Source organism: Falco peregrinus, chromosome 3, assembly GCF_023634155.1.
Source record: "Falco peregrinus isolate bFalPer1 chromosome 3, bFalPer1.pri, whole genome shotgun sequence".
In the NCBI taxonomy this organism is placed as follows: Eukaryota; Metazoa; Chordata; class Aves; order Falconiformes; family Falconidae; genus Falco; species Falco peregrinus.
In genome coordinates, this window is record NC_073723.1 from 48,981,110 (window position 1) to 49,006,465 (window position 25,356).

General features: G+C 44.6%; 1 protein-coding gene and 1 long non-coding RNA gene across 6 annotated transcripts in view; one reads left to right on the forward strand and one right to left on the reverse strand.

Moving 5' to 3' along the window:
• Nucleotides 1-1,205: 1,205 nt before the first annotated feature.
• RGS20 (regulator of G protein signaling 20) overlaps nt 1,206-25,356 on the reverse strand; it is a 45,403-nt gene continuing 21,252 nt past the window's right edge. For 2 of the 4 annotated variants that reach the window (XM_055799131.1, XM_055799130.1), the window contains 5 exons: nt 23,723-24,067; nt 8,675-8,823; nt 4,476-4,562; nt 3,357-3,591; nt 1,206-2,122 (listed from right to left, as the gene is read on the reverse strand). In XM_055799131.1, coding sequence (XP_055655106.1) covers nt 1,934-2,122; nt 3,357-3,591; nt 4,476-4,562; nt 8,675-8,823; nt 23,723-24,067 — 1,005 coding nt within the window. In that variant the 3' untranslated portion in view covers nt 1,206-1,933. Of the gene's footprint in view, nt 2,123-3,356; nt 3,592-4,475; nt 4,563-8,674; nt 8,824-22,372; nt 22,984-23,722; nt 24,068-25,356 lie in introns of those variants that run through there. The other 2 variants (XM_055799133.1, XM_027791462.2) reach the window with 2 other exon arrangements.
• On the forward strand, nt 3,588-12,962 carry LOC114013049 (uncharacterized). Of its 2 annotated transcripts, none has more exons than XR_003555892.2 (3): nt 3,588-8,451; nt 8,653-8,849; nt 9,599-12,962. It is a non-coding gene; the product is annotated as an uncharacterized LOC114013049 (long non-coding RNA). The 2 variants fall into 2 exon arrangements; XR_003555891.2 differs by having other exon boundaries at nt 10,249-12,962.

Consider the following 25,356-nt stretch of genomic DNA (forward strand, 5'->3'; position numbering starts at 1 on the left):
GGGACAGAGTGTGTCCTCAGCAAGTTTGCTGATGATACAGAACTGGGAGGAGTGGCTGACACACCAGCAGGCTGTGCTGCCATTCAACGAGACCTGGACAGGCTGGAGAGCTGCACGGAGGGGAACATCATGAAGTTCAACAAAGGCGAGTGTGAGGTCCTGCACCTGGGGAGGAACAACCCCACGCACCAGTACAGGCTAGGGGTGACCTGGAAGGCAGCTCTGCGGAGAAGGACCTGGGAGTCCTGGTGGACAGCAATCTGGCCATGAGCCAGCAGTGTGCCCTGGTGACCAAGGAGGCCAATGGGATCCTGGGGTGCATCAGGAGGAGTGTGGCAGCAGGTCAAGGGAGGTTGTCCTCCCCCTCTGCTCTGCCCTGGTGAGGCCCCATCTGGAGTGCTGTGTCCAGTGCTGGGCTCCCCAGTTCAGGGGAGACAGGGAACTGCTGGAGAGGGCCCAGCAGAGGGTTACAAAGATGATGGGACTTCTGAGGAAGGGCTGAGAGGAGATAGTATCAACGTTTGGCATGCAGAAGAGACGACAGAGAAGATCTTATTGATGCCTACAAATATCTTAAGCATGGGTGTCAAGAGGACGGGACCAGATTCTTTTTAGTGGTGCCCAGCAACAGGACAGGGCAACAGGCACAAACTGAAGTGCAAGAAGCTCTATCTGAATATGAGGAAGAACTTCGCTTTGAGGGTGACAGAGCCCTGGCACAGGCTGCCCAGAGAGGCTGTGGAGTCTCCTTCTCTGGAGACGTTCAAAACCTGCCTGGACGTGGCTCTGTGCAACCTGCTGTAGGTGAACCTGCTTTAGCAGGGGCTGGACTGGATGATCTCCAGAGGTGCCTTCCAACCCTGACTGTTCTGTGATTCTGTGGATTCAACTTTACTGTCTTCCTAGTATCTCCTGTGATTACTGCTTTTGAGATATGACCAGAAATTAAATGTAAATCTTTGGGGATACTGTAAATGAACATTGGTTTATTAGTGGATAAAGCTGTTCCTTTTCTTTGGGACAGGCTGAATAGTTCCAGCTTCCTTCTGTTGGCGATAAAATTATCTGTAATAGAAACCTTACAAGATTGTCGGGTAACAGGAGAATTTAATATGTACAAAACAAAGGTGGTTGATACTGGCATCCTCTCGGGAATGAATAGTGCAGGGTTTTTACATCTACCTACTGAGGGAAGAGAAGAAATGTGAGAATTCTTGTGCTTTATTTAGGAATTTAAATGCCCACAGTCGTCTTCCTCTTAAGTAAATACTTTATAAACATCAACGATATGAACTTAAAAATGCTTTTAGCAGACTCTAGTAGTAAAATAACAATTCTTCAGCAAAAGATTTTTATAGGCAGCATTATTTCAACCATTAGCTTTCATAAACTTGAAATTGCCACGCTTATTCCCAGTAGCGCACCATATACATTAAATATACCAAGACAAGTGGAGTGCACCTGTGCCAGGTACAGTACATGAAACTTTGTCTAGTGTAACCCAGATATTGACAGTACTGTTTTTACTTTGGTTACAGTGTGGATGGGGCAACTGGTTTGGTTTCCAAGAAAATTCTAACGCTCCACTTTAAATTTAGTTTTCATGCCCAGTTGGCATTTGTACCTCAGATGTATGTCGTAATGGATTTGCATCCAAGTTGCCTGCTGTGTTTGAAAAAATACTGCGTTTTTCTGAATAACAATGTTTTCTTTTCGTTTTCTTCATTCTCTTTTGCAAAGTAACACTGAGTTTGATCAGGAACTGTAGTTGGCTGATTGTGTCGGAGCCTTGTGTGGCTTTAAATCATTCAGTCTGTAGTAAAATTTGCCTGAGTTGTTTTCAGGTAAATATCTGATTAACTCTGTGTTCCCTGTGGATTGGTGTAACCCAGAGTTCCGTCTGTTTTAAAATAAATACACTTAAGAAAAGAATCTATGCTTCAATGGATTTTTCAGATAAGGACTGAAGCAAGTCCTTATAAATAGCAGAGTTCATAAACCGTGGGTAGGAGTCTCTGTGCATTAAGGTATAAATTTGAAGCTGTGCGTCATCGAAGGTATGTTGTGAGGGTTCCAGCATATTTCGGTTAATAACTTCTCTTACTCTGGAGTCCAGACTGACCTGTGCATTAAAATAGAATGTCACATAAGTAATAGTGGAGAATAGTACACATGAGTTTTCAGGATTGTTGGTTGAAAAAGCAGTCTTTTTAAACCATTTCAGCTGTTTTTCAAGAGTGTAAAAACTGCTAAACATACTTAGGCAAAAAATGACTGTGTTGAAATTTGGAAATAGTAATATCTTGAGTATGGACAGAGAAATGTTCTTACTGAGGTGAGCTTGCTCAACCAAGGCTGCCTGCAGCCCCGCGGTTACAGACACCTGAGACTGGCAGGCTGTCTCCAGACCCGCTTCCTGCTCTGTAGGAGAGAGGATTTGTAATTTTTTGTGACAGTTTGTTTCCTTGGGAGTTAGTGCTGTTGTAAAGAGACTGAATTTGGAGTAAGCAGTATGATGCCAGACAGAAAATGTAACCTGGGAAGCTGTCACTTAATCGGGATCCTGTTAAAAACCAGGGTGAATCAATGGGAACCACTGGTATGGCTGTATAATGATTGCATACAACATACAAGTAATGTCTTTTTTTCTTTTTTTTTTTTTTTTTTTTTCTGTAAAGCTCTAGTGCCTGTAGAAAAATATTAGTATTACTGGAATAGACTGATTAAGATTTAAACAGCATTTTTATAAGTACATAAGTATAGCTTGCCCCACAAACTATTAAGTTTGACTTTTGGAAGGATATTGGAAGGTTTAAAATTCCAGCCTACTTGGCAGGATTATATTCAAACTGAACTGAGGTGTCTTCAAAACTTGATGTGTTTGCTAACAACAAAGTGACAAGTATTTTTGAAAATTTTCAGGAAGTCAGTGTGTGTGTTCTGTGACATATTTTGTCAGCTGCTCTTTGAGCAATTTTGAGCTTTGCAGATAACACTGTTTGTGGTTTCTGTGCTTTTGGAGAGATGTGTAACACCCCCTTCCTAGTGCAAAGAAAAAAACTGCTTTGTCCAACAAGTAAAATTTAAGTTGAGCAAGGATAGAGTGATCACCTGTGTAGTTGTGCCTCAAACTAAGGAGTTCACGTCAGCATGCCAGGGTAGCATAGGAGAAGCTTTCTTCCAGCCAGTGGAAGTAGCGTTGACCATCTCACCTCAACAATGGGTCTGCCTTTTTCTCCTAAATCTCTACTTGATGGCGGTGGAATGGGGTGGGGGGAGGGGGGAGGAAGTTCTCCCTGAGTATTGTTGTAGCTTTAAACACACATTAGAACTAACTGTTGGGGAAAGTAATATACCTCTTTTGGAGAAAGGATAGAAATATAATCTTCATAAATTAGTCTTGCTTTTTCTTCAATGACACTTTTGTTGGATTCTTGTTTTAGTTCCTCGCAGGCCATCCAGAAAAGCATGTTTTCCTCGCTGAATTCTGTTCGTAGAAACTCACGAAAAGCATTTCTGCCAGCTGGAGTAAGCATCAATTTATCAAATGATTGAGCCCAGCCATTCACTTCTTCAAGAGTAGGGGCAGGGCTTCAGGCAGAAGGAGAGAACAAGAAGAGAGAAATGAACGATTGTTACTCGGACTGTGTGCAAGTGGCAGGAGGCATCTGCCATCACCATGGCACAAAATCACAGGGTTCACAGGGCTGCAATTCCTTGCCAGGACTACCCGAGTGCAAACTCTAGTAAACATATTTGTAAGGTGCCTTTTGAAAGTGTGCTTATTAAAAGCTCAGATGCAGATGATTGCCAGCACTTTGGTGCAGGGATTGAAGTTTACTCTCAAAGTAACTGCAACAAAGAAGTCCCTCTGCAACAACTATTTGTTGTTTTTTGTGTATATATATATATATATATATAAAAATTTTGTCTATACCTCATAGTTCTTGTTGAATTATTGTTAAAAATTGAATGAAAATATGTAGAAAGAAGCCATGATTCAAACCTCATAAAAGGTACTCTTCTGTCTATTACAGTTTTACAAGTGCTGCTACCTGTTTGAGCAATTCTGAAGAGACAGTTGCTTGACTCTTGGGAGGATCTGAGCTCCTCTCTATTATTTTTACAAGGCTGAGCATTGCCAATTAGCTTCATTACACAGTTGCTGTGTGGGAACAGGATGTATTTAAAAATTATTTCAGATAAAATGGAGGCTGTGTTTACAATGCTCTTTTTGATCTGCCATGTTATGAAAGTGGGGATGTGGATTTAGATGCTGCATATAAATAAGGTAAAAGATTATAGATCAGACCTTTGGTTCCTTAGGAGGTAAGAGACAAATGACTGCAAATTCAGCATAAATTGCAAACAGATAATAATAGTTATTTGCATATTTCAGGTAATTCACTTTATTTAGTCTGATTTGTTGGATTTGTTTCATTTTATCTTGACAGAACACTTGGTAAATACCATACCTTTCCTCGCAGTTTGGAATACCCTCTGCTTGGAGTTCATGAGATGTTCTCCTTGCTCTCTCTTCATCTTGATTTCTAACAGTAAGACTGCAAGGTAGCAAACAAAATTTTAGCCAGCTTCATAGAGGAAAAGGCTGAATGTACAGCAGATGCTTTTCCTCTGATATTAAAAAAAAAAAAATCAGCTAAAAGGACAGAAGCTAACAGTAGCCACATTACTCATAGTTATGCTCTGACATTAATTTTACAGTTGTATAAACCTGGAAAACTTTAATGTAGCTGAATGCTGTTCAGTAATGTATCGTGTAGACTTTCTATACAGAGGTCATAAATTCATAGAATTTCTCAGGTTGGAAGGGACCCATAAAGATCATTGAGTCCAATTGTCTGTATGTATGTGTACGTGAGTATATCTGTATATATATATGGGGTATATATGTATACATGTGTACCTTATCAGATACCAAATCTATTCTCCATTGATACTTATTATACTGTGTATGCTCAATGGAATGTTTTAACTTAAGTTAGGCTTTATGCACTGGTTTTATGTGAGTTAGATGCTAAGGTTGGTTGGTTTGGGTTTGGTTTGTTTCCTCCTCACCCCCCCGCCCCCAGCTTCCCTATTTTTAATATCCATAGGGCACAATGAGGGCCAAGGCTGTGGGTTAGAGAGGTGATACCATGTTACAAGAAAGCCAGGGTTCAGAAGATGGAGCCCAGGTTTTAAGCAAGCCAGACACTTCTGTATGGGATGTTGGGAGCATAAGCATATTTCAGAGTTCAGATGTAGATACAGCCATTGTCTGGTAATTGATTGCAACTAAGGAAGTATTAGCATATGCTTCAAAATGTGAGGCCTGGAGCACAAAGAACAGATACATGGCTGCCGAATATTGTTTTGAGTATGTCTGACTGGAAATGAGTATTAGATTGTTTGTAGCATTACAATAAAGATAATGTCTTCTGCAGTCACTAGTAATCGCTGAGAGTTTTTCATGTCCCATGGAAGAGTAGCTGTCAACTTCTGTTGCTTTCATCACATGTTAGTTTAATTAACTCTAGTTTTTAAAAATTCCTTTTGTAGTTGCAGATGATTTGTTTTCATTTGAGACTGGATTTGCGAGTATGCATACTTCTTTCTAGGGAATGGGGACTATGTTCCAGTTCGTAGGCTGTCATAGTTTAGTGAAAAATGCACGTGCATACACACACACATTCATACACTCTGTAAAGCTGCTTAAAATTTGTCAAGAGAAGGTCCTGGTGAATTATAACCTGTAATTTATATGAAATAGGTCCTCCAGCTGATACAATGCAATACAGTTGTTATAACTTGTAGGAAAATATAAATGTTTCTTCATTTGTATCGTGTCTGTCTTTAATGCTAATGTTGTAACAGTTTTGTTGCCTTAATTCTTAAGAATCTCATTTATCTGTAGTAAGGCTTTTTGTTGATCCGGTTGATTTTTCTGTCCTTTCTGCCTTCTGTACTTTTGACTTTGCCTTACTTCCAGCCTTACTATTTACTGGTTATCTCCTTCTCTTGTTTTCTCTAGTGTTAGTCCATAATCTGCAGAGACCCGCTTTTCTGTTTGCCAAGGCAGTCCATGCATTGAAGAGGGAGGGAAGCTTTCTAATACAGAGAGCAGATAATTGCAAACGCTTTTTTTTTCTTTTTTTCTGCAACATCTGAAGCATACATTCAAACCAATGAAGTATTTCAGTTCACCTTTTCAGATAAAAATGGTAGTTAATGTTAGTTCTCTATTCTTTTGAGGTGTATAGGTCTCAATCCTTTACTACACTTTTTACCAGCGGCCTTTTTTAATATGAAAAGTAATTCATTACATATTCCTCACACACAGACAAGAAGTGATATGCTTGTCAGAGTTACTTTTGGATTGAGGGGAACCAACAGATCCAACAGAAAGGATTATAGTCTTCATAGGGTAATGCACAAAAGGGGAAAAAGAGAAAAGAAATAACAAACGCTTTCTTAAGAGAACATGCCGTGCCTCAGAAAATGACTTGCAGGCAGACTCTTTCCCTAGAAATGTACAGGTAAACAGTAGAAAGGGACTAGTGCCAATACTGCATCTTCTCATGCTTCTTCTCAGGATCTGGAAGAGTAACATGCTGGAGGCTTGAGTTCTGGCTCGGAATGAGCACAGGTTCTGAGCATCCAGCTGAGAGACTCATTTCACCATTTTTTTTCATTCTGAATCTACTATTAAGAGTATGCTGATTATTGGATGTTCAGCAACTCAGCTGCATGACTCATGTAGACTGTTATTTTTGTTCCTATTCATAACTTTTCTGTTCAAAGTACTTGAGCTATTTTGAGGAAAGGCTCTATGAATAGGGAATATAAATAGCTTAATTACAGTTTGTTTTGCATTTCTTGTTACTAGAAAACAATTGTTCTCAAAAAAACCCCCACCAGAAAATACTTTAAAGCTCAAACAAGCTGCTCTGTTTTGGAGCCTGTACTGGTTTCCTAGATGATTCTGAAATGCAAATAGGAATTCTAAGCATCGTGAAATTTGTGTACTATCACATACCCTATGGAGTAAATTGCTCCCTTTGAATTGTTTGAATAGTGAGGTGCACAGAAAATGAGCATCCTGGAAAATAACAGGTAAAATGCTGCACTTTATCAGCAATTTAAAAGATAAAATGCAAATTTTATGTAATCAGTGGGATAAGCGCCTTATTTTTTTTTCCTTTTATGGAAAGATGTGTTGTTTGTGTAATGCAGCTCTAGACTGAGCCACTTGTGATTGCACTGGACAACTGTTCAGATGACACTGGAATTTGTATGGGATGCAAGGTAGCAAACTCTGATCCTGTACAGGCACAGTACTTAATGTCTTTTTAAGCTCTATCTTAGTTTGCCTCTAAGAACCTGCTGAAAAGGTAGGATCAGACCCAGAGTACTTAGCATCTTGCAAAAAAATTCCAAGCAGCCTGTTGTCCTTACAAAATACTCACTGTTTGCGTAAGGGAGGGCAGGATTGGGTATCTCTGCTTCTGATGAGCTGAGTACTGATAGCAAAGGAATGATCAGCCTGCTTTTCCCTTGCCTTCTAATGGTGTTCTCCAAAGCATTTGCTATCAGCTGCTGTTAGAAAAAAATAATGGTGGAATAGATTCCTAGCCTGGGCTGTCAGGTTATTTATGACTTCTTCCCTTCACGTCAGTGCCAGGTTTGCTTGCTATGAAGTGTTTATGTAGTGGATAGTGTATTTATAAGAAGCACTCAGCTTGCTGTCAAGTATTTTGGTTGAACTCCTATGGGTGTTCAAGATATATATATATATCTATTTCATTTATTTCAATGCAAGTTCTGGTCTTGCCCATTAATTAACACTTGGCCCCAAACGAATACAGGACTTCTGAGTATGGGAAGCTTTACTTCAGTTTTAAATCAAATTGCATGCATCTGGAGGAGCTGGTAAGAGAGAGAAGGTGAACACGTCACTAATTTACGGGATCAGGTGATTTCTTTTCCTATTTTTGCTTTGCTTTCCTGATAAATTTTCCTCCTTAACATCTTGTAATGGGAGTTCTTCTGAATTATTTCTGCTTAACTCCTCTTCTTCAGCAAATACAATGTTTAAAGTCGCTGATCCTAAGGATTAACTTCATATGAGTTGCAGGTGCTGTGAGTTGGCAACACTAATTAATAACAACAGATCCAGTTGCCTTTGAAACAAAACAACAGTGCTGGGCATGTGGTTATTCATTTTCCAGCATACACATTCTTCCACCTTCTCCGAACTCCGTTTAACACAGACTGCGCTGCTTGTTAAGTCCCAGTTCTAAATCTAAAGCTGTGACATATTCTGGTATTGCTTTCAGTTTTTAGTGGAAGCCCTGGTGAAGCTCAAGGCTCAGGAGAAGCAGTCATGCACGGAACAGACCTTCCATTACACAGTATTGACAACAAAACTACAGCGGAGTTACTGTACAGGTATTTTCTTAAAAATCTGTTATTTCAATGGCAGGGAAAAAAAAAGAAATAATTAGTAAACTGGAATAGAAAGTTGTGTCTAGCACTAGGGCACAGTCATCTTTTAGTCCCAGATCTGCAGAATTACCCAGGTGGTTTGTTTGGCTTATGTTGTCGTATACGCTGGCTATTGCCTCCCTCCCCTGCTATTCTCTTCCCCAGAGGCTTGAATGAGAGGGGTTACCATGAGCAGCTGCAGCAACAGCACCAACAGAAGCAGCAGGCATTGGACCCTCGATTTCCTGTGCTGTGCTGAGCCTGTGCTGTGCCTGGGGTCTCCTGGGTCGTAGACATCTGCCGTTTGCGCATCTCCATCCGCTCTGATCCCATGGGCTGCAAGACAGCGAGAGGAGGAGGAAGTAAGAAACATCTCTCTTTTTCCTTTTGTTTGCTTTAAAAGTCTTCCCAAGCAGTGCTGAAGGCCACAGCTCCAAAGGAACTGAAAGCCTAAATGCTTCATTTCCCACACCCCTGCTTACCCCCAGAAGCTCTTAGGTGTTGAATCCTTTGGAAGATTCACTCATTCTATTTTAAGCACTGCGATGGAAGGCAAAGGGCTAATGAATTCTGCGTGTAGGTGGGTTACAAGGAAAGAGTGGTGATGCAGAGAGCAAAAGGGGTCTCGGAGATGCAGCTTTTAGTACAGTGGTATATAAGGTCAGGAGCTGAAAAAGATTTCCTGAGGTTTTGACTTCGAGGCGAGTCCTAAAGAAAATGGTACAGAACAGAGGTAGGTAGAGCCTCTCCTTCCCTCTTCCCTTTTCCCCGATTAGCCAATGCACAGGCTTAGTGATGCTTGAGACACTTGAGCCCTCCTGAAAATCTGCCCTTTGGTGAGTATTGAGGATGTCTCAAGCCTGCTTGTTGCCCTGTAGCAAAGGGGAAAGGCCAATGCTTACCTGTCCATTACAGGTCTGACTGCCACAGGTTTTTTAAATGTTTTCCTCTTAAGGAGGAATCAAGTGCTTCTTCATTAGTAATTCATCATTTTCACAGAAGACACACAACTGGACATTAACATGCAGGTTTTTGGTCACCTCTTGCAACTGAAGACAGCATGAAACAATTTTTGGTGGAAGCACTTGTTGTGGTTTTTGCACTGTTTTAGGAAACCTTTTTGGAGCTTGAATTCTGCAGGTTGTGCAGAGAAGTGGTGTTAATGAAATGACAAGTCCCCTTGAAGTTCCTGTCCCTTCCTGAGCTATCTCTCTCTGAGCTTCAGACTTGCTCTACAGCACTTCATCATGCTCTCCCTATTATGCTGAGGCTAGTATCGTATCGAAGTGACAGATGTCTTTTACACATGAAATGCCAGCTTGTACAAAGATGAGTATGTCTGTCTTCATTTTGATTGTATTTGATTTTTGGATACATAACTAATCATCCTCCTATGTCATGAGATCCCTTTGTGTGTAGTTTTTTTTCAGGTTGCTAAACCTTCTTTTGAGGCCATGACAACTGTAGGGGAACTAGCTGCTGCTAATTTTGAGTTCTTTTTTTAATTGATAATCAATCGAATACTAGACTTGAAACATAATCTGATGAAATGAATACTGGAGGGTTAAAAGTTGCCTTCCTTTCTAAAATGTTCAGCCAGGTTTAGGAAATGCTATTGTTATAATTTGAGGGAGAATGCACAGAAGTTGTCATGGACTTGAAAGAAGTGTCAGGAGGAGAAAGGAGATTATTGCAGCAGAGTGCAGCATTAAATTTTGCTGGATTTTTTTTTAATGTTGAATTTGTTTCTTTCTTATACAGATTAATAGTTTTCAGTTTGGTGGGAACCACCCACTCTCCCGAGAGAAAAATGCATGACATGCTGAGCAGAAGATGCACCTGTTTTGCAGGAGGAATATAAGAACAAAATACAGATAGAAATTATAACTCATTTTGTAACTCTGTAGACCTAATCTGACAAGCAATGCCTACATGCCCAGAAATAGAAAATCAGGAAAAGAACACAGCTTCCAAAAACCCCACAACCTTTCTTGTTTCAAAATGTGGAAGAATAAACATGAGATGTACAATACATTTGTAGATGCAGATTTCTTCAGAGTTTCAGATTCACAGGAAGAGAATGAAGCCCTAACTATTAATTTCCTTCCAGGTACCTATACTTTTTTTAAATAGAGCATCTTCATACTTCAATTAGAAAGTCATAGTATATAAAGCATTATTGGAATGATAATTTATCTAACAATATTTCAGGTTGCTTTGGACAGTGAGCAATTATTACTCATTTGAAAAGTGTAACTTGGTTTCAGATGTGTGGTTTATGTACCCTAATCCATCCGCTCTTACTTTTGAGATGTGTTATGTGGATAGTTCACACATATCTCTAGTCCATATTACAGTTGAACTGATGGTGGCCTGAGTAGAGAGCTTGGTTCCTGTTGTTTGCTTTTTTCCAAGGAGAACAGTAAAGGACAGCAGAAGTAGGAAGAATACACTCTTCCTCCCCACCTCATCCCACCGTGATTTAATTCAAGAGATCCTTCTGGATGCATTGTTACAATTTCAGGTTCTTCAGTATTGTTCTTTGACATCTTTAATGAAAGGGAAGAGTATGTAAGCAGCTGTATGGCAAAAACTGCCCAGCAGCATTGTGTCTTTGTTTCACTTTGAACCATACACCTTACTTAGTTTTCTGGTACTATAGGCTTTTATGAATGTTCATCATTGCATTTTCATTTTTATTTGGCAGATGTATGCCAACTTTCTCATTGAATAGCCAAGTAGGTTATGGTCATTTGCGATGAATATTTTTTTGAAGATATTTTTAGCAGACAAAGCATGCTTTAATGATGGCAAAGCTGTATTGGAGTAATGGGAGATAAGAGAAAGAGGACTGGAATATACCTGTTGGCTTAAAGACAGCCCAGACTTTTGAATTGGAGCTGTTTAGTGATTATCATGCACGTATTCCCTGTGGCCGTGGACAGACACTTTGTACATTTGAAAGAAGTGGATCACAAACTAATTTGGATGTGACTTTCTGTGGTGTATCAGCAGGAATATTGTGGTTAGATACAAGAAGGAATTTACTCCTCTGTGGAAGTACTACGGGTATCACTGTCCTGGTTTTGGCTGGCATAGAGTTAATTTTCTTCTTGGTAGCTGGTGCTGTGTTTTGGATTTGGTGTGAGAACAATGCTGATAACACACGGATGGTTTTTGTTGTTGCTGGGTAATGTTTACACTAAGTCAAACACTTTTCAGTCTCTCAGGCCCTGCCAGCCAGAGGGCTGGAGGGGCACAGGAACTTGGGAGGCGACACAGCCAGGACAGCTGGCCCCAACTGGCCGAAGGGATATTCCATACTATGGGATGTCATGCTGAGTGTATGAACTGGGGGGAAAGCTGGCCCAGGGCTGCTGATCTCTGCTCAGGGACTGGCTGGGCATCGGTCAGTGAGTGGTGAGCAGCTGGATTTTGCATCACTTGGTTTTTTTTCTCGCTTCCCTTTGGATTTTATTTCTCTCCCCTTCTCCCTCCTTTTAATTATAATTGTTGTTGTTGTTGTTGTTATTATTATTATTATTGTTTTGGGTTTTCCCCCTCCTATTTTATTTTCCTAAATTGTTCTTATCTCAACTCTCGAGTTTACATTCCTTTTCATTTCTCCTCCCCGTCCCTTGTGGAGGGGGCAGGGAGGAGGGGAGTGGGCATCTGTGTGGTACTTAATTCTGGCTGGGGTTAAACCACGACAATCACATTCCAAGAAAGATAAAGCATCTATCTAAAACCCTAACAGGATGTTTAGAAAGCATGACTTCCACAGAAAAAAATTGTAGAAGTTTGGCTTGTTAATCTAGAAAGGGGAACTGAGAAGCACATTGATCTTCTGATCAGTAAAACTTACGATGTTCTATTGTTCTCTATTTCTTTCAGAGATAAATGATGAGTTAGCTTGGGCTAAATAAAAACCTAAGCTTGATTTTACAGGGTAGCAAGGTAGAGAGTGAGCAGTGGTGCAGGTTATTACGAAGTTGTAGAAACTCCTTTGGCACAGATATTATTAAGACCCATAAGACAAAAACATAGCAGGCTGGTCCAGGTTCACAGAACAAGTAATGAGTAAGTGATCCATTGCAGCAGTGTTTTTCTAACTTCATTCTTCCGTGCTTTTTAAAAAATTTTTTTTAATGTAGCTCTGGCTCTAAACCAAACTATCGTCAAGCACGTTCTATATACCTTTCTATCTGGATCAGTTCCTTTTAGCCACATAAAAATGATTAATCTGCAGGAGAAGTGGATGTCTTGCATTAAAAGTCTGGTTTTGTAGTTCATCCTCTAACAGAATTGCAAAATGAAGTTAAAATGTTCATGTTCGCAGCACAGTTTTTTGCAAACGTATATCCCATTCGTGATTGTACTGAGATTGTGTAATGCCAGACATGAGGCCTGAATGCACAGTAAGACATAGGCTCTGTCTTTTGTATGTATATTCACGGACATACACTGGCTTTCCAGATTGCTTTCAAAAAAAGATGTAATTTAAGAAAAAAAAAAAAAGGTAAACTAGAGAAACCCAAACCCTGCAATTTTGCAGCTGTGCATGGTGATCTAAGTTTATCATGAGCTCCGTATCTGCTGGTTTTGCTCTCCCAGAAACTGCTCCTTGGCTGGAATAGAAACAAAGGCACAGACACCAAGCTTGTGCAAGTCATCTAAGGGTTCATTTTTTTTAAAAAAAACCCAACAAAACCTTAAAAAGTATTAAGGCTATCAGAGTATGACTATGCACAGGGAAGTATAATGACCTTGGAAGGTGTATAGAAAAAAAGTCATAGAGATGAAGCAAGTTGTCTGAGATCATGCAGTGAGCCACTAATGGGATACAAACAGAAAAGCCTTGTTTTACGTATGTATTTGTCTTTCTGCTACCTCTAGTGCATCCAGAATTCCGCTATGGGTCATTGAAGTTCTCCATCACACTTTGCTGCTGCTTGCTGCAGCCACCATAGCTGTGTAATAAGCCTTTCCAGACAACTGCTCGAATTACTGTTCTGGAGTTTGTACTGTGTGCAGGAATGCACAGTAGATTTATCAACAACCCCAGTGAATATTATTTGTAGGAATTTACACAATTCCTTGCTTCTTTACAGTACAACCCACATTAACAACTCTTTAAACAATTGCCTGACTCGCAGATCTGCAGGAATGGAGATGGCTATTTTTTTTGCCTTCGGTACACTTCAGATGCTCAGGGCAAAAAGGAGGGTTTTCTTAGACCTCCCTGTAAAAAGGTCTTCTGTTTGTATAATGTTACGGTTGTTAATTTGGGACATTGGATGGTCTGACTGGGTCATGCAGTAGATGTAAAACCAATTAGAAATTCTAGTGTCTGTGTTCTTTGCATCAATGATGACACTAACAGTATATATTAGTTGAAGAATTACTCACTTATGGCTTCTACTGCTATAGTACGTGGTACCAGTGATTGGTGACCTCTTCAAGTTTATTATCCCACAGTATGATGCCAAAGAGCTTCAACCCACTGTAATAAAAACCAGTGGAAGTGTGACTTAATTTTGCAAGAGGGCTTTCCTTATTTTCTAGATTGTTACTGTGGGTGATCAGGTTGTTTTAATAATGAAAAATATGAATCATCAACAGCATTTTGATCCAATAGCTTACCTTAAAGCTGTTAAAGGGAATGACATATGTTGGTACCTACATTTAGCTAAATATTTTTCTTTCCCTGTTCTAGTTAAGAACATATTCAGCAGACCCACAAGTGGTGGACCAGGGAAGTAGGGCAAGAGGCACACGTAATGTATATAGCTTCCTTGCCAGCTGATGCATTTCATAAGGAGCATAAGAGGTGTCCTAAACTTGTCCCATAACCTGACTGTGATGCTTAAATAATTATCTCTATGCTGAAATAATTATCTTTGTTTTGTTAAACAAGTAGAATGATATTGCAAAGAAATGCATGTACAGAGCTGGGCAGGGAAAATATTAGTTGTAGCAATCAGTTGGAAGACTCTGGGGCTCGAGGAGCCCTGAGGGCTAAAGTGTGTATAAAATCAAGGGTGATTCAGAGCTATTATTTGGCTGTAAAAGGAAACTATGCGTTCCTGAGGAAAACAAGGTGTACAGCCATCCTCCTATACCTGGTGCTGTCAGAGCACTCGCATATGACAGGAGACTGTTTTGTAGTCTGGCATTGAAGCGGGAAAGAACCTGTGATTGAACTGGACAGAATCCTTCTCATGGGGAAATTTTATAATGCAGTTATAAAAAATGAATACACTAGGTGCACTTTCTGTAATCAACAGTGCAAATGTTCTTCCACCAGCTGATATATTCTGTTCCATGTTACCAGGTGCGCACTTTGAAAATGGCAGTCAGTAAATACAGCATGTTTTCACATCAGCCTCCCAGGAGAGTCACCTATTTCATCAGCTGACTCTGAAATAAAGCCAAGATGGAGGTGTTCTTTCTAAGGTTTTCGGTCTGCATGGCATGCAATTAGTATCTGGTTTAAAATGTTTTTTTTACTGGCCAGTGTCAGGTATTTTCTGTTTCATTTCCCTGGACAGTCAAATATCAAATATAAGTATCTCCATCAACAATGAAGATGCTTTCTTTGAAACATCAAGATCTCATTGTGATCAGAGAAAATTCCATCCTAGTTTTTATACATTCAATTTTGAAGTATTAATTCTGATTACATGTAGTGTGTGTCTTATTTTCAGCTGCTGAAAAACTACCTCACTTCACTATGGCTGGTGAAGACAAGGGGATTTATACCACCTAGGGATGTGATCTGGTACTTGTATTTATGCTGCAGAGAAAAGTGACTTCATGTCTTGGGTTGGACTTAATACCAGGTGGTGCTAAGCAGAATTGTCTGAAATGCCTTTCTTCAAAATTTGTATAAATGTTTTGTTTAAAAATCCTCCTTCTGCTTCCTGAATGCATTTAGAAAGAAGGTTACAAACAGTGAGAGTTTTATTTTACCATTGAAAGTGACTTTTTCCATCACACTGAGAGAATGCAGAGGGTGAACATGTATCATTGTGCATAAACTATTTCCACTCTGATTGAATAGTTTTGTATTTATTCTTTGAGAGAACTCTTACTGGTTTGACTAGAAAGTAAATTTAGAGATGACTTTTTATTTTTTCCAAGGTAGTATGTTTAGGATTTTAGATATATTTCTTTAAGTAGTTAAATATTCAGACCTGTAAGGAGATGATCTCCTATTCTCTTTGAGGTCCTTGCAAGTTCAGGAAGACTAACATCTCACAGGTTCAAGCTCAAATACCTGCTCTGTTTTTGTTTAGTTTTTTTGTCACTCGGGTAGTCACACTGAGATCTAGTGCCTTCCTTCTTTAGGACTGAGGCAAGGTTATATTGTTTCTCCAAGGCAAGAGAGGAAGGTTCAGGAGGAGAATTTATTTCTAAGCCCCAGTGGAGGGATTCAGCCTAGTTTGTGACAGGTTTATCCCTTCATATGTCTGGATCTCAAAAACCTTGGATGCTCCCAGGTCTCTTGTTCTTGTTTAATTACTGTTAACTCCTTTACTAGGTTGCAGTACTACAAGGGAGATCCATACCCTAAAATCTGCATCATTGAGGAAGAATAAGAAAATAAAAAATTGCTTTTCTTTCCCTAAGGTTATCTCCTTCACACAAAAATGGAAATTTCACTGCTCTAAACTCCCTGTGCCTCCTTTATCTTCTCAGATTTCCAGATCTCTCAGAAGGTGCTATGATAATGAACAAATTGTGTGAGAACCCTCTGTGCTGGATGCTCACTGCACCTTGCGAACTGGGGTCTGCCTTCTCTGTCCCCACCATCTGGAGCAGCTACATGCCTTGTTTGACAATGGGTTGGAGAAGAAGACACAGGGGCTTTAAAAACTGGAGATGGGCCGCTATCTTGTACTTGGTTTCTAAGGAATCCAAAAGTACTTTTAGCTACGGATGGAATGAGATGAGATACCTTTAACCAAAGGACTTCAGCCTCTACCATCACATAGTTTAACCCCAGCCTGGGTACAGTTTTAGCCAATTGTTGGATATAATGTGCGATGTCTCTCTCCATCCAGTTGTATCAGTTTGACTGCCCAAAGTAATGACAGCACTACCAAAGACCCTGTGTCTGCTTGGTGAGGGCTTGGGTAGCCGTAATTTAATAGAAAAAATACGACTCTGGTTCACGTGATAGGGAAGGACTAAAAGGTGCTATTCTGCTGATTGTTAGGTAGTCTCTGATTTTGCTAATACCAAGTTGCTGTGGGAAATCAAATCCTTGAACAAGACAGTCAGTGTCCAGGTGGCAACAGGAGTTTCTGTTGCAAAGGTTCTTGTGGTGGTGTTGGCTGGACCAGATTGAGACTCTCTGAATCGTGCTTTACTGCGCAGTTCTTACATCCAGCTGGTCCATGCTCCTTGCGACTGCTCCAGCAGACGCGTGATCCATCCCTTGTGATCATCTTGAGCTACATACAAAACATCTCCTAACTACCTAAATTCATACAAAAGACTGTGCTACATGATCATTTCCGCATCTGCAGGAAGTTTCTTCTGACTACTTACAATTGGCTGGCTACTTACAAGTCTCATCTGGCCACTTGCAATCTATGTAGAGTTGGATCAATTTTGCAGCCTTGGAGGCTCTGGAAGGGCCATATTCTCCACTCTGGATGTTAATCAGCACATTGAAACGTAAAGACAGTTGTCTAGGCACAGTGAGTCCTGCCTGAAGGAATCCAGAGAGCTGTCCAGATCCCACACGGAGTGCACCAATTAGTCAGATAACTGGGAAAGGGGAGTAGGAGTTGAGTTGATCAGCTTGTCTCTTGTTTGCTCACTGTTTCGCATCAATCTAATGTAGTATCTATGCGGATGCTTAGATGCATAATTTCTGGATCTCACAGAAAGAGAGAGGTCCTTCTCTAATGATAACAACAAATTTACTCCATTATAAAAATGTCTCTAAAAAGCAATGAACCAAAAGTAGAGGAAAAATAATGGCACGTGTTCTTGCTTCTTATCCACTAGATAGCATCTATGATTCATATAAAAAGTACACACTCATATTACTGAGTGCTAGTAAGTAAGTAAAAAAAACCGAAAAAAAAAAAAAAAAACAAACCCAAAACCAAAAACAAAACCCAGGGACTTAAGCAAGCATCTGAAAAGCTACTTTTGACAAGAGTGGAAAAACTACTGTATGCCTTAAGAGTAATGCTGAGGTACTGGAACAAGTATGTCTGCCATACCTTTTCCTCTCCAAGGCATGCCTATCTGACATTCAGATTATGAGGCATTTCTGTATGTGACCTTATGAATGCAAAGGAGTGTGAAGGTCAGGAATGAAAATTATTTCCCTGGTTAAAAGCACCTCAGATAATACTTGGCTTAGTTGTAACATTTATAGTATTTGCTAATCTCTCAGTAGGAAGGTGGGCTACCAAGAAAATAGCTTCTCAAAGGAGGAATATTTAAAACCTAAGCCACAAATGTAAAATTTAAAAAAAAAAACAAACCCCAACCAAATAAAAAAAAACCCAAACACAAGAATACACAGAAGACTGTAGAAAATGATTTTATGCTTTTATCCTCATTTTATGCTAAAGCACAATGACATTTTCTCAGCTCAAAGTGCAAAGATTCTATTGCTTAAACATCACTACTTAGATATGATATTTCCTCCTTGTACACATTACAATCGGGCAGGTGTGCAAGCCTTAACTTGTCCTTAGGGCTGATTTGCATGGCCACAGCATGAAGCTTTTGCAGGAACTATACAGCCTGTGAAGCCCTGTGCTATAATGCTACCTGACAGCCAGTTGGAGTGAGCGCACAGATGTAGATCATCATAGTCCAATTATTTTTCAGTAAATACTTCAGGCCTGATCCAAACTCCATTAAAGCAATGAAAGCCAAATATTGGTTTCAGGGACTGTTAGGTGAGGTGGTGTAACTCTTGCAGTTGCTGCTTTCTCTTCAAATCCCTGCAATAATGATAACCAGTGAGTTGGAAGAAAAGAGATTCTGTCCTTATCTACTAATGTCATAAGAGGCTTGCAACTTGGGGTCAAGCTCCAAGTAATTCTCTGAATCTGTATTTTATTAATTTAGAAATACTTGGAGGAGCTGAGGAGCTGCAACATGCTCCCACTGAAGCCTGTGGCAGTTTATTGTCAACTGAAATATGAACGGGAAGCCTGATGCTCATGCTTCTTTCTCTTCATTGACAAATTTGACACACAGGCTTTCTGCATCAAGCAGTATACTATTTTAGATGGAGAATAATTGTAATATATGTTAATGAACTCACCCACACATATGCACACGCTTTAGGCAGTTACTGGATTGCCCACTTAGTGAGTTAAGAGCAAAAGCTCTTTGCAAGTGTTTTTGTATTGTTGAAGATGTGGCATCTTGTAATGGGGTGACTGAGATGGTTGAGAATTTACAAAGGCAAGATGGAGGTTCGCAGAACGGAGACTGGCAGCCATGCAGAATAAAGCAGCTTCTTATGTCACTGCCGCGTCTGAGTCTGTCAAAAGCCTAAGTAGATGAAATTGCAAGAGAAAGTATCCTTCCATGAGTTTAAAAAAAAAATCTGGGATGCTTTTATGTAAAATGTGCAGAAATTGAGTGCCTTTACCTGTTTTATTTATTTTTCCAGAGGAGCAGCAGCTCAGAGGAGCTGGGTTCATCTATCCAGATTAAAGCATTGCTTTACATTTCAAAAGGAACGGCTGAAAGTGTATCACACCCACATAGTTCCAGGTAACGGTGCCTCCATCATGTCACCTGTAACTGAGGTGTTTTTCTACCAAGGGCTTAGATGTCTTCTGCTCCTTTTTCTTTGCTATTCAATGCTGCACTATTTGGCTGCCAGACCAACCCGCTGTCTGCAAAAAACTTCCCGCACTGAAGTCTTTCTCTGAGTAAAATCTGACTTTCTTGTTAAGAAACATAGTTACTTGGGGTTTCAGTGGGATTTTTGTGTGTTTCTTTTTAGAAGGATGCTCTATATCTCCTCTGGTAGTACTGTAAAGTAATTCCTTTGGATTTTACCACAAGAGACTTCACTGCAAACGTTACTCTAACATGCAATTAGCAGGGTCACTCTCTGTCATTATTTCTCCTGTAATATGGGAAAGGCAAGATATATTTTTTTTTTTACTGGTTGCATTGAAAAAGCAACAAAAGCAACCTGTTACTGCAGTCCTGCTGTTTATGTGGGTACTGTGACAGTGGAGCAGTACGAATGCCAGTATGGATGTAACTTCATTCCATGCTGAGTCCCTTCACAAACCAGGTCATTGCAAACTGCAATTAAGTTAAATCAGTGTCAAATCCTCCTCTGCACAGCACAGCACAGCCTGTCGGCATCCCTTGCCTCGTCTTCCGTGGCAGCTGGAGTCAGCCTCGCTGGATGTATGTCAGTTCACACTGGCTGATCAGCTCTCTCAGAAGCAAAAACAAACAAACAAAACCCCAGGCTTCTCCAGTGCTGGGAGTTTTACGGCTGCTTCAGCTCTGCTTTGGCTAGCTTTAATGTTAGAGGAAATATTTGCTTCTAGGTATTTTTATGCAGCTGGCTTAAAAAAAAAAAATAAAAAAAATCCATTCATCCTAATATTTTACAAACCTCTTTACTATGCAAACAGTGAAACTGGTGCACATAGCAGATTACTCTGCTCACTCCCATCATCTCCTACTGGCGCTTGGTTGCATTGTGCTTAATTATGAATGGTCTCCAAAAAGCCCATTTTACTGTACTATGAAGTGACTCATAGCACACAGAACTGACAACTCACACTGGGTACTGGAGTCACATGGCGCTGTATTAGTCTGTGACTCATTTCATATTGTACTCGGTGCTGAGATCTGACTCATATCGAACTGTGTGCGGAGCTGACTGACATTGTACTGGTCTGAAAGCTGGTTTGAATTGGGATGACTCATGCTGGAGTGCATTAAACAGTGATTCACATACCATTTCCTATTGATTCCGATTGTCGCGATTCACTTTGGATTGTACTACACTGGCATCTGGCTGCTTTGGTAGGGTAGGCACCGCGGTAGCTACCCTCTGCCTCAAGTTCAGCTGTGGTGCCAAATGGCGCCATGTCAGCTGGGAGGAGTATTACCAAAGTCAATTTAAAGCTGAAGTAAGTCAGAATTTGGCTTAACGGACCGTCATTTTGGTCACAACGCTTTCTGGACTTCTTCGCTTCACCTGGCTATGACAATTTTGAAACAAGCCTATAAACAGAAAGTTAAGAATCACGAGCTTCTAGCTAAGACTAGTCTTGCTCCTGAATGTGAGATCTCTGCGCTATTGCGAAGACCTGCTGCCTCCTTGGGATAACATTTCCTAATGATGAAAGATGGGATGATTTTTTATAAGCAACTAAGTAGTGGTAGTTGCCTATGCCTCGGGTTCATCAACTTGTGACCTGGGTTCCAAGAGACCTTACACTGTGCAGATTCCTTCCTGGTACTTTAAGCTGAGCCCCTCAAGCATCACCACTCACTCCAAAAAATGTGCGCCGCTCTTCAAGGGACAGAGGTGTGTAACAGCCAAGGTGATGCTTCCACGATTAACCATTTGGGACCCAGAGTAAAGACATCAAAATAAGTATTAATGGTCGAGTAGATAAGTAAGTGAAGGGGAAATAAGGTAACTGCTCTCTCATCTTAAAATATTTTACAAAACCTAGTGCTAGTTTTACATTCATTTGGCTTCAACATGCTCTTAGTTTGGAAAGACATTCCTTATTTTAACCTGACCACAACTAGTACTCAGCTGATAGTGATTTCGGTGCTTCATTGAATTGAACTAATGGTTACTGGTTTTTGGTTCTGTAGCAGACCCTTGGCGTAACCGGTGCCGCAGTACACAGCTCTGCGAAGTGCTGGATCTAATGCTGATGTTCTGTTTGCGCAACAGGTACAGAGGTACCAGGCAACTCCTCGCCATTATGTCATACTGCTGACACCATATGAAAAGTTTTGATCTTACGTTTTTCAACAGCAAAAGTGAAATAACGGAATGGTTACATCAAGTAATTCACACGTATTAAATTACTGCAATTCTTACTGGCACACACAAGGATAATCTTATTTCACTTTCTGCAGTTGTGTCCACTTTCCATTACATGTTTTTTCGTACCTGCTGACGTTAACTAAAGGCAGAGCTCAGGAAGAGCTCTTTCTCGCACCTGGGGATGGGTGATGTGGCAGGCTGATACCGAAAGAGTACATGGAAGCGCTGCCTTGCTGCTACTCGTGTCTAACGTTGCAGGGGGCCGAGGGCCCCGAGAGTGGGCGCGCCGCGGGACTCCCGTCGCGGAGGGGTAGGGGGGATGGGGTCTCCAGCAGCACTCGGGGAGAGACGAAAGAGGCCCCGGGCGCACGGCGGGAGCGGGGCCGGCACCCGCGCTGGGGCGAGGGGGGCAGCGCGGGGCACGGCGCGGCCCCGGGGCGCGGCGGCGGGTCTGAGCCCGCGGGGGCGGGTGCCTGCCCTCGGTGCCGGGGCAGCCGGCTGCCGGCTGGGCCCTGCGCTGGGGCCGCGCTGGGAGCGGCGCCGGGAGCCCGCGGGGAGGGACGGGGCGGTGCGAGCCCCGGCACTGGGCGCTCCCGGCTGGCGGCTCCCGGCACTCCGGGAGACCGGGGGAAGCGCCTTTCGCGCCGGGTCCCTCCGGCTCCTCCCGGGCAGGGCGGCCGCGGCCGCTCACCCGTCCCGACCGCGGGGTCCGCTGGCAGCGCCGCTCGTCCCGTCCCGTCCCGCTACACCCGGGGCGGCCCCACCGCGGCGCGGAGGTCGCGACTGCCAGCGACGAGCCCGGGGTGCGGGGCCGCAGTGCGCGGCGGCCGCCGGGCGGGACCGAGCGGTACTTACGGTGTCGGCGGCGGGGCCCCGCCGTGAGTCCTCGCCCGCTTCCCCTCCGGTAGAGGCGGGCTGGGCGCCCGGGAACGGCGGCTTGCCAGCCCCGCGCATGCGCCCGGCCCTCGCGGGCTCGTGTCACGGTGCCAGCCGCGGACGCGGGTGGGCTTCGCTCGCGGTGTCCGGAGCCGGGGGGGAGCGAGGCCGGCAGCCCGCGCTCCCCGTCCCCCTCCCGGCACGACGGGGAGGGCTGCCGCCGGGCCGCCCCCTGCGAGGCGAGCACCGGGGGCCGCTGCGGCTCAGGGGCGGTTCGCAACGGGACTAGCCGCCGCAGCGCCCGCACCGCGGCGGCGGGATGGGGAGGGCGCGGGGGGAGCCATGGGGCCGGCGCCGCAGGGAGGGATGCCGGAGCAACCGGCGTGCGAGCGTGTCTGCGCTCGGGGGAGGGGGTGGGAAGGGCCAGAGGAGGCGGCGGTGCCGCCGCGGGGCTCGGTACTGGTGCTTTAATGTTCATGGAAGCCTTAAATGAGAGCCGTGCTTATAAACCCGGGATTGGAGCACGCCTGCATTTTAAGTAACTGCAGGGATACATCTTCCCTCCTCCCTCAGCTGCCTCCTGTCCGCCTGCAGCGCACAGCTCGCCGCCGCCGGGCTCTCTCTGTCTCGTTCTCCCGTTTCAGCAGGGCACGATGTTACTGGCGGCTGCGGCGGCCGCCCGGCGCGGCCCCGGGGAAGGCGGGTGCCCGGCCCCGCCGAGCTCGGCCCTCGCTCCGCTCCTCCGGGGCGGCTCTCGCGGCAGCGCCCTGCGCAGCACCACCACGCTTTGGGGACTATCTCACCGATAAGGTCCCGCCACCGCGGCCCCCCGTGCAGTCCCAGACGCCGTTTGCCGGGAGGGCGCAGCGCGCCCGTCGGTGGGACATGGGTTAACGGGGCGGCTGGTGCTGGCTTCTGTCACCGCCGTCCCCGGGCAGAGCTACACGGTCTTCCCGTGAAACCTCGACTGATCTGGTGCATGAACGCCCTGCGCGTTCCCGAAGCCGGGCTCCCGGTTCCCGGGAGACCTGGCGGGCAGCCCTGCCGTCGGGGCTGCTCCCTTCCCGCCTGCGTACCGGGTGCGGAGCACGGCGGCCGCAGGACCGCCTTGCTGGAGCCAGCGGACCCGGGGAGCGATGGGGGTGGCAGGTGGGGAGCAGCGGGCATTGCCTGAGGAGCCCGGGGCTCTCACCGTGGGAGCTCACCCAGCGCCCCCGGCTCCCACGCCGCTGCCGGCTGAGGGCACGTGGGCGGACAGCGGCTTCCCCGGTGCGGGGAGGTGGGGGAGGAGGAGGAAAGGGCGGACGCGGCCCCACGAGCGGTACTCACAGCGCCGGGCGGCTCGGGGGCAGCGCGGGGCTGCGGCGACGCGGCTCCGTGGCACGCCGGGCATCTCCGGCGCTCCGGGGGGAGGCGGCTGGGCGGCGGCGGGGCTGGGGCCGGCGGCTCAGCCCAGCGGCCCCGCAGCAGGGCGGCGAGCGGGCAGCGGGCGGCCGCCCCGCTACCGGCCAGCAGCGCCGCTAAGCCCGCGGGGCCGAAGCGGGGCCCCGGGGCGTCTCGACGGGGCGCCGAGACGAAGCGCGGGCAGGGCCGGCGGGCGGGGAGCTGCGGCCGCAGGAAGGGGCTGGAGAGCAGAGCTGACAGCGGGGCGAGGGGCCCGGCAGGCCTCGGAGGCTGCGGCGTGCGGGGGAGGTGCGGGAGCCGGGGTGCGGGGCGGGGAGAGAGAGAGAGAGAGAAAAACACAAAATAAGCATTACCGGGGAGGGGGGAGCAGGCGGGCGCCCTGCATAGCCCAGCCCCAAGCGAAGCCCCTCCGCCGCACAGCTAACCTGAGGGGTGGCAGACTGGAACCCTCACCAGTCTGTCCCCGAGTGCTCGGGGCTGCTCCCTCCCCCTCCGCGAGCATGCTCTGCGTTTTTAACTTTTCTAAGGCGGCCCTTTAGGGTGAGAACTGAAGGAGACTTCTTGTACCGAGCCAAGTGCCCCGTTGGGGTTCAGGGCCGGCCCTGGTGCCAGAGGAGCAGGGGGACGAGGCTGGCCGCTTACACGGTACACGCAAAGAGCACACCCAGCAAAGCCCCGTGCACAAATCCGGCCGCGCTCGGCGGGAGGCGCCGCCCTGCCCTGTCCAGGGTCCTGAAACGGCCCCGCCGCGGCTCGGGGGCGGCAGCGAGCGCAGCCAGCTCCGCTCTGCAAGCGGCAGCGCGGCACGGCCTTCCCCTTCCTTGCCGAGTGCCATTGTCCTAGAGAGAGGAAGCCACCTTACCAGAGCATGAGCCCGGAATAGGAATAGACAGAAATCACTGCCATTCGGGCTCTGCCTCTGTTTCCCCTAGCCATGATTTTCACCTGTTTCTCTTCAGGACTCCATCTTCTCATCAGAACCCATCCCTTCCTGAAACATCTTCCCCATTTCTGGCCTACAGCCATTCTTTTGACATCAAGAAGACAGAGAGGAGTTTAAGTCTGCACAGTGTGAAGAAAGCCCTTCCCACAGAGGTGGCACTGCCCTTGAAGACCAAAGCTATTGCTGCTGCAATAGGAGAAGGTGCTGTGGTGCCATTTGTGCCAGGGGAAAGTGCTCATTAAAGCTGAGACCCGTGAGGAAAGCTGCCATTCCTGCACATAAGGAAAGCTTGCTGTTGCCTAGCAGCAGAGTTCCCCTAGGTCTCTTCAGGGAGGTGGACCGGATGGAAGCTGGACAATGTTTCCAGGAGAGTGGAAAAAATAGAAAGGCTGATTCCTACCCCACACCCCCACTTAGTAGCTCTCCTGCCCAGCGGCAAGGAGCCCATCTGCAGATCTCTGCCCTTTTGGTCATGGCACAAAGCACACGACTGGGATGTTAAATAGGCTTTTGTGCCAAATTGCAACTGTCAAGGCTCAGGCAGGACTATGGAGGTATTCTAGGCTTGACAATTAGGATCAAGTGATACTGCCTCAGTCCTTGGCAGAGAAAAGGG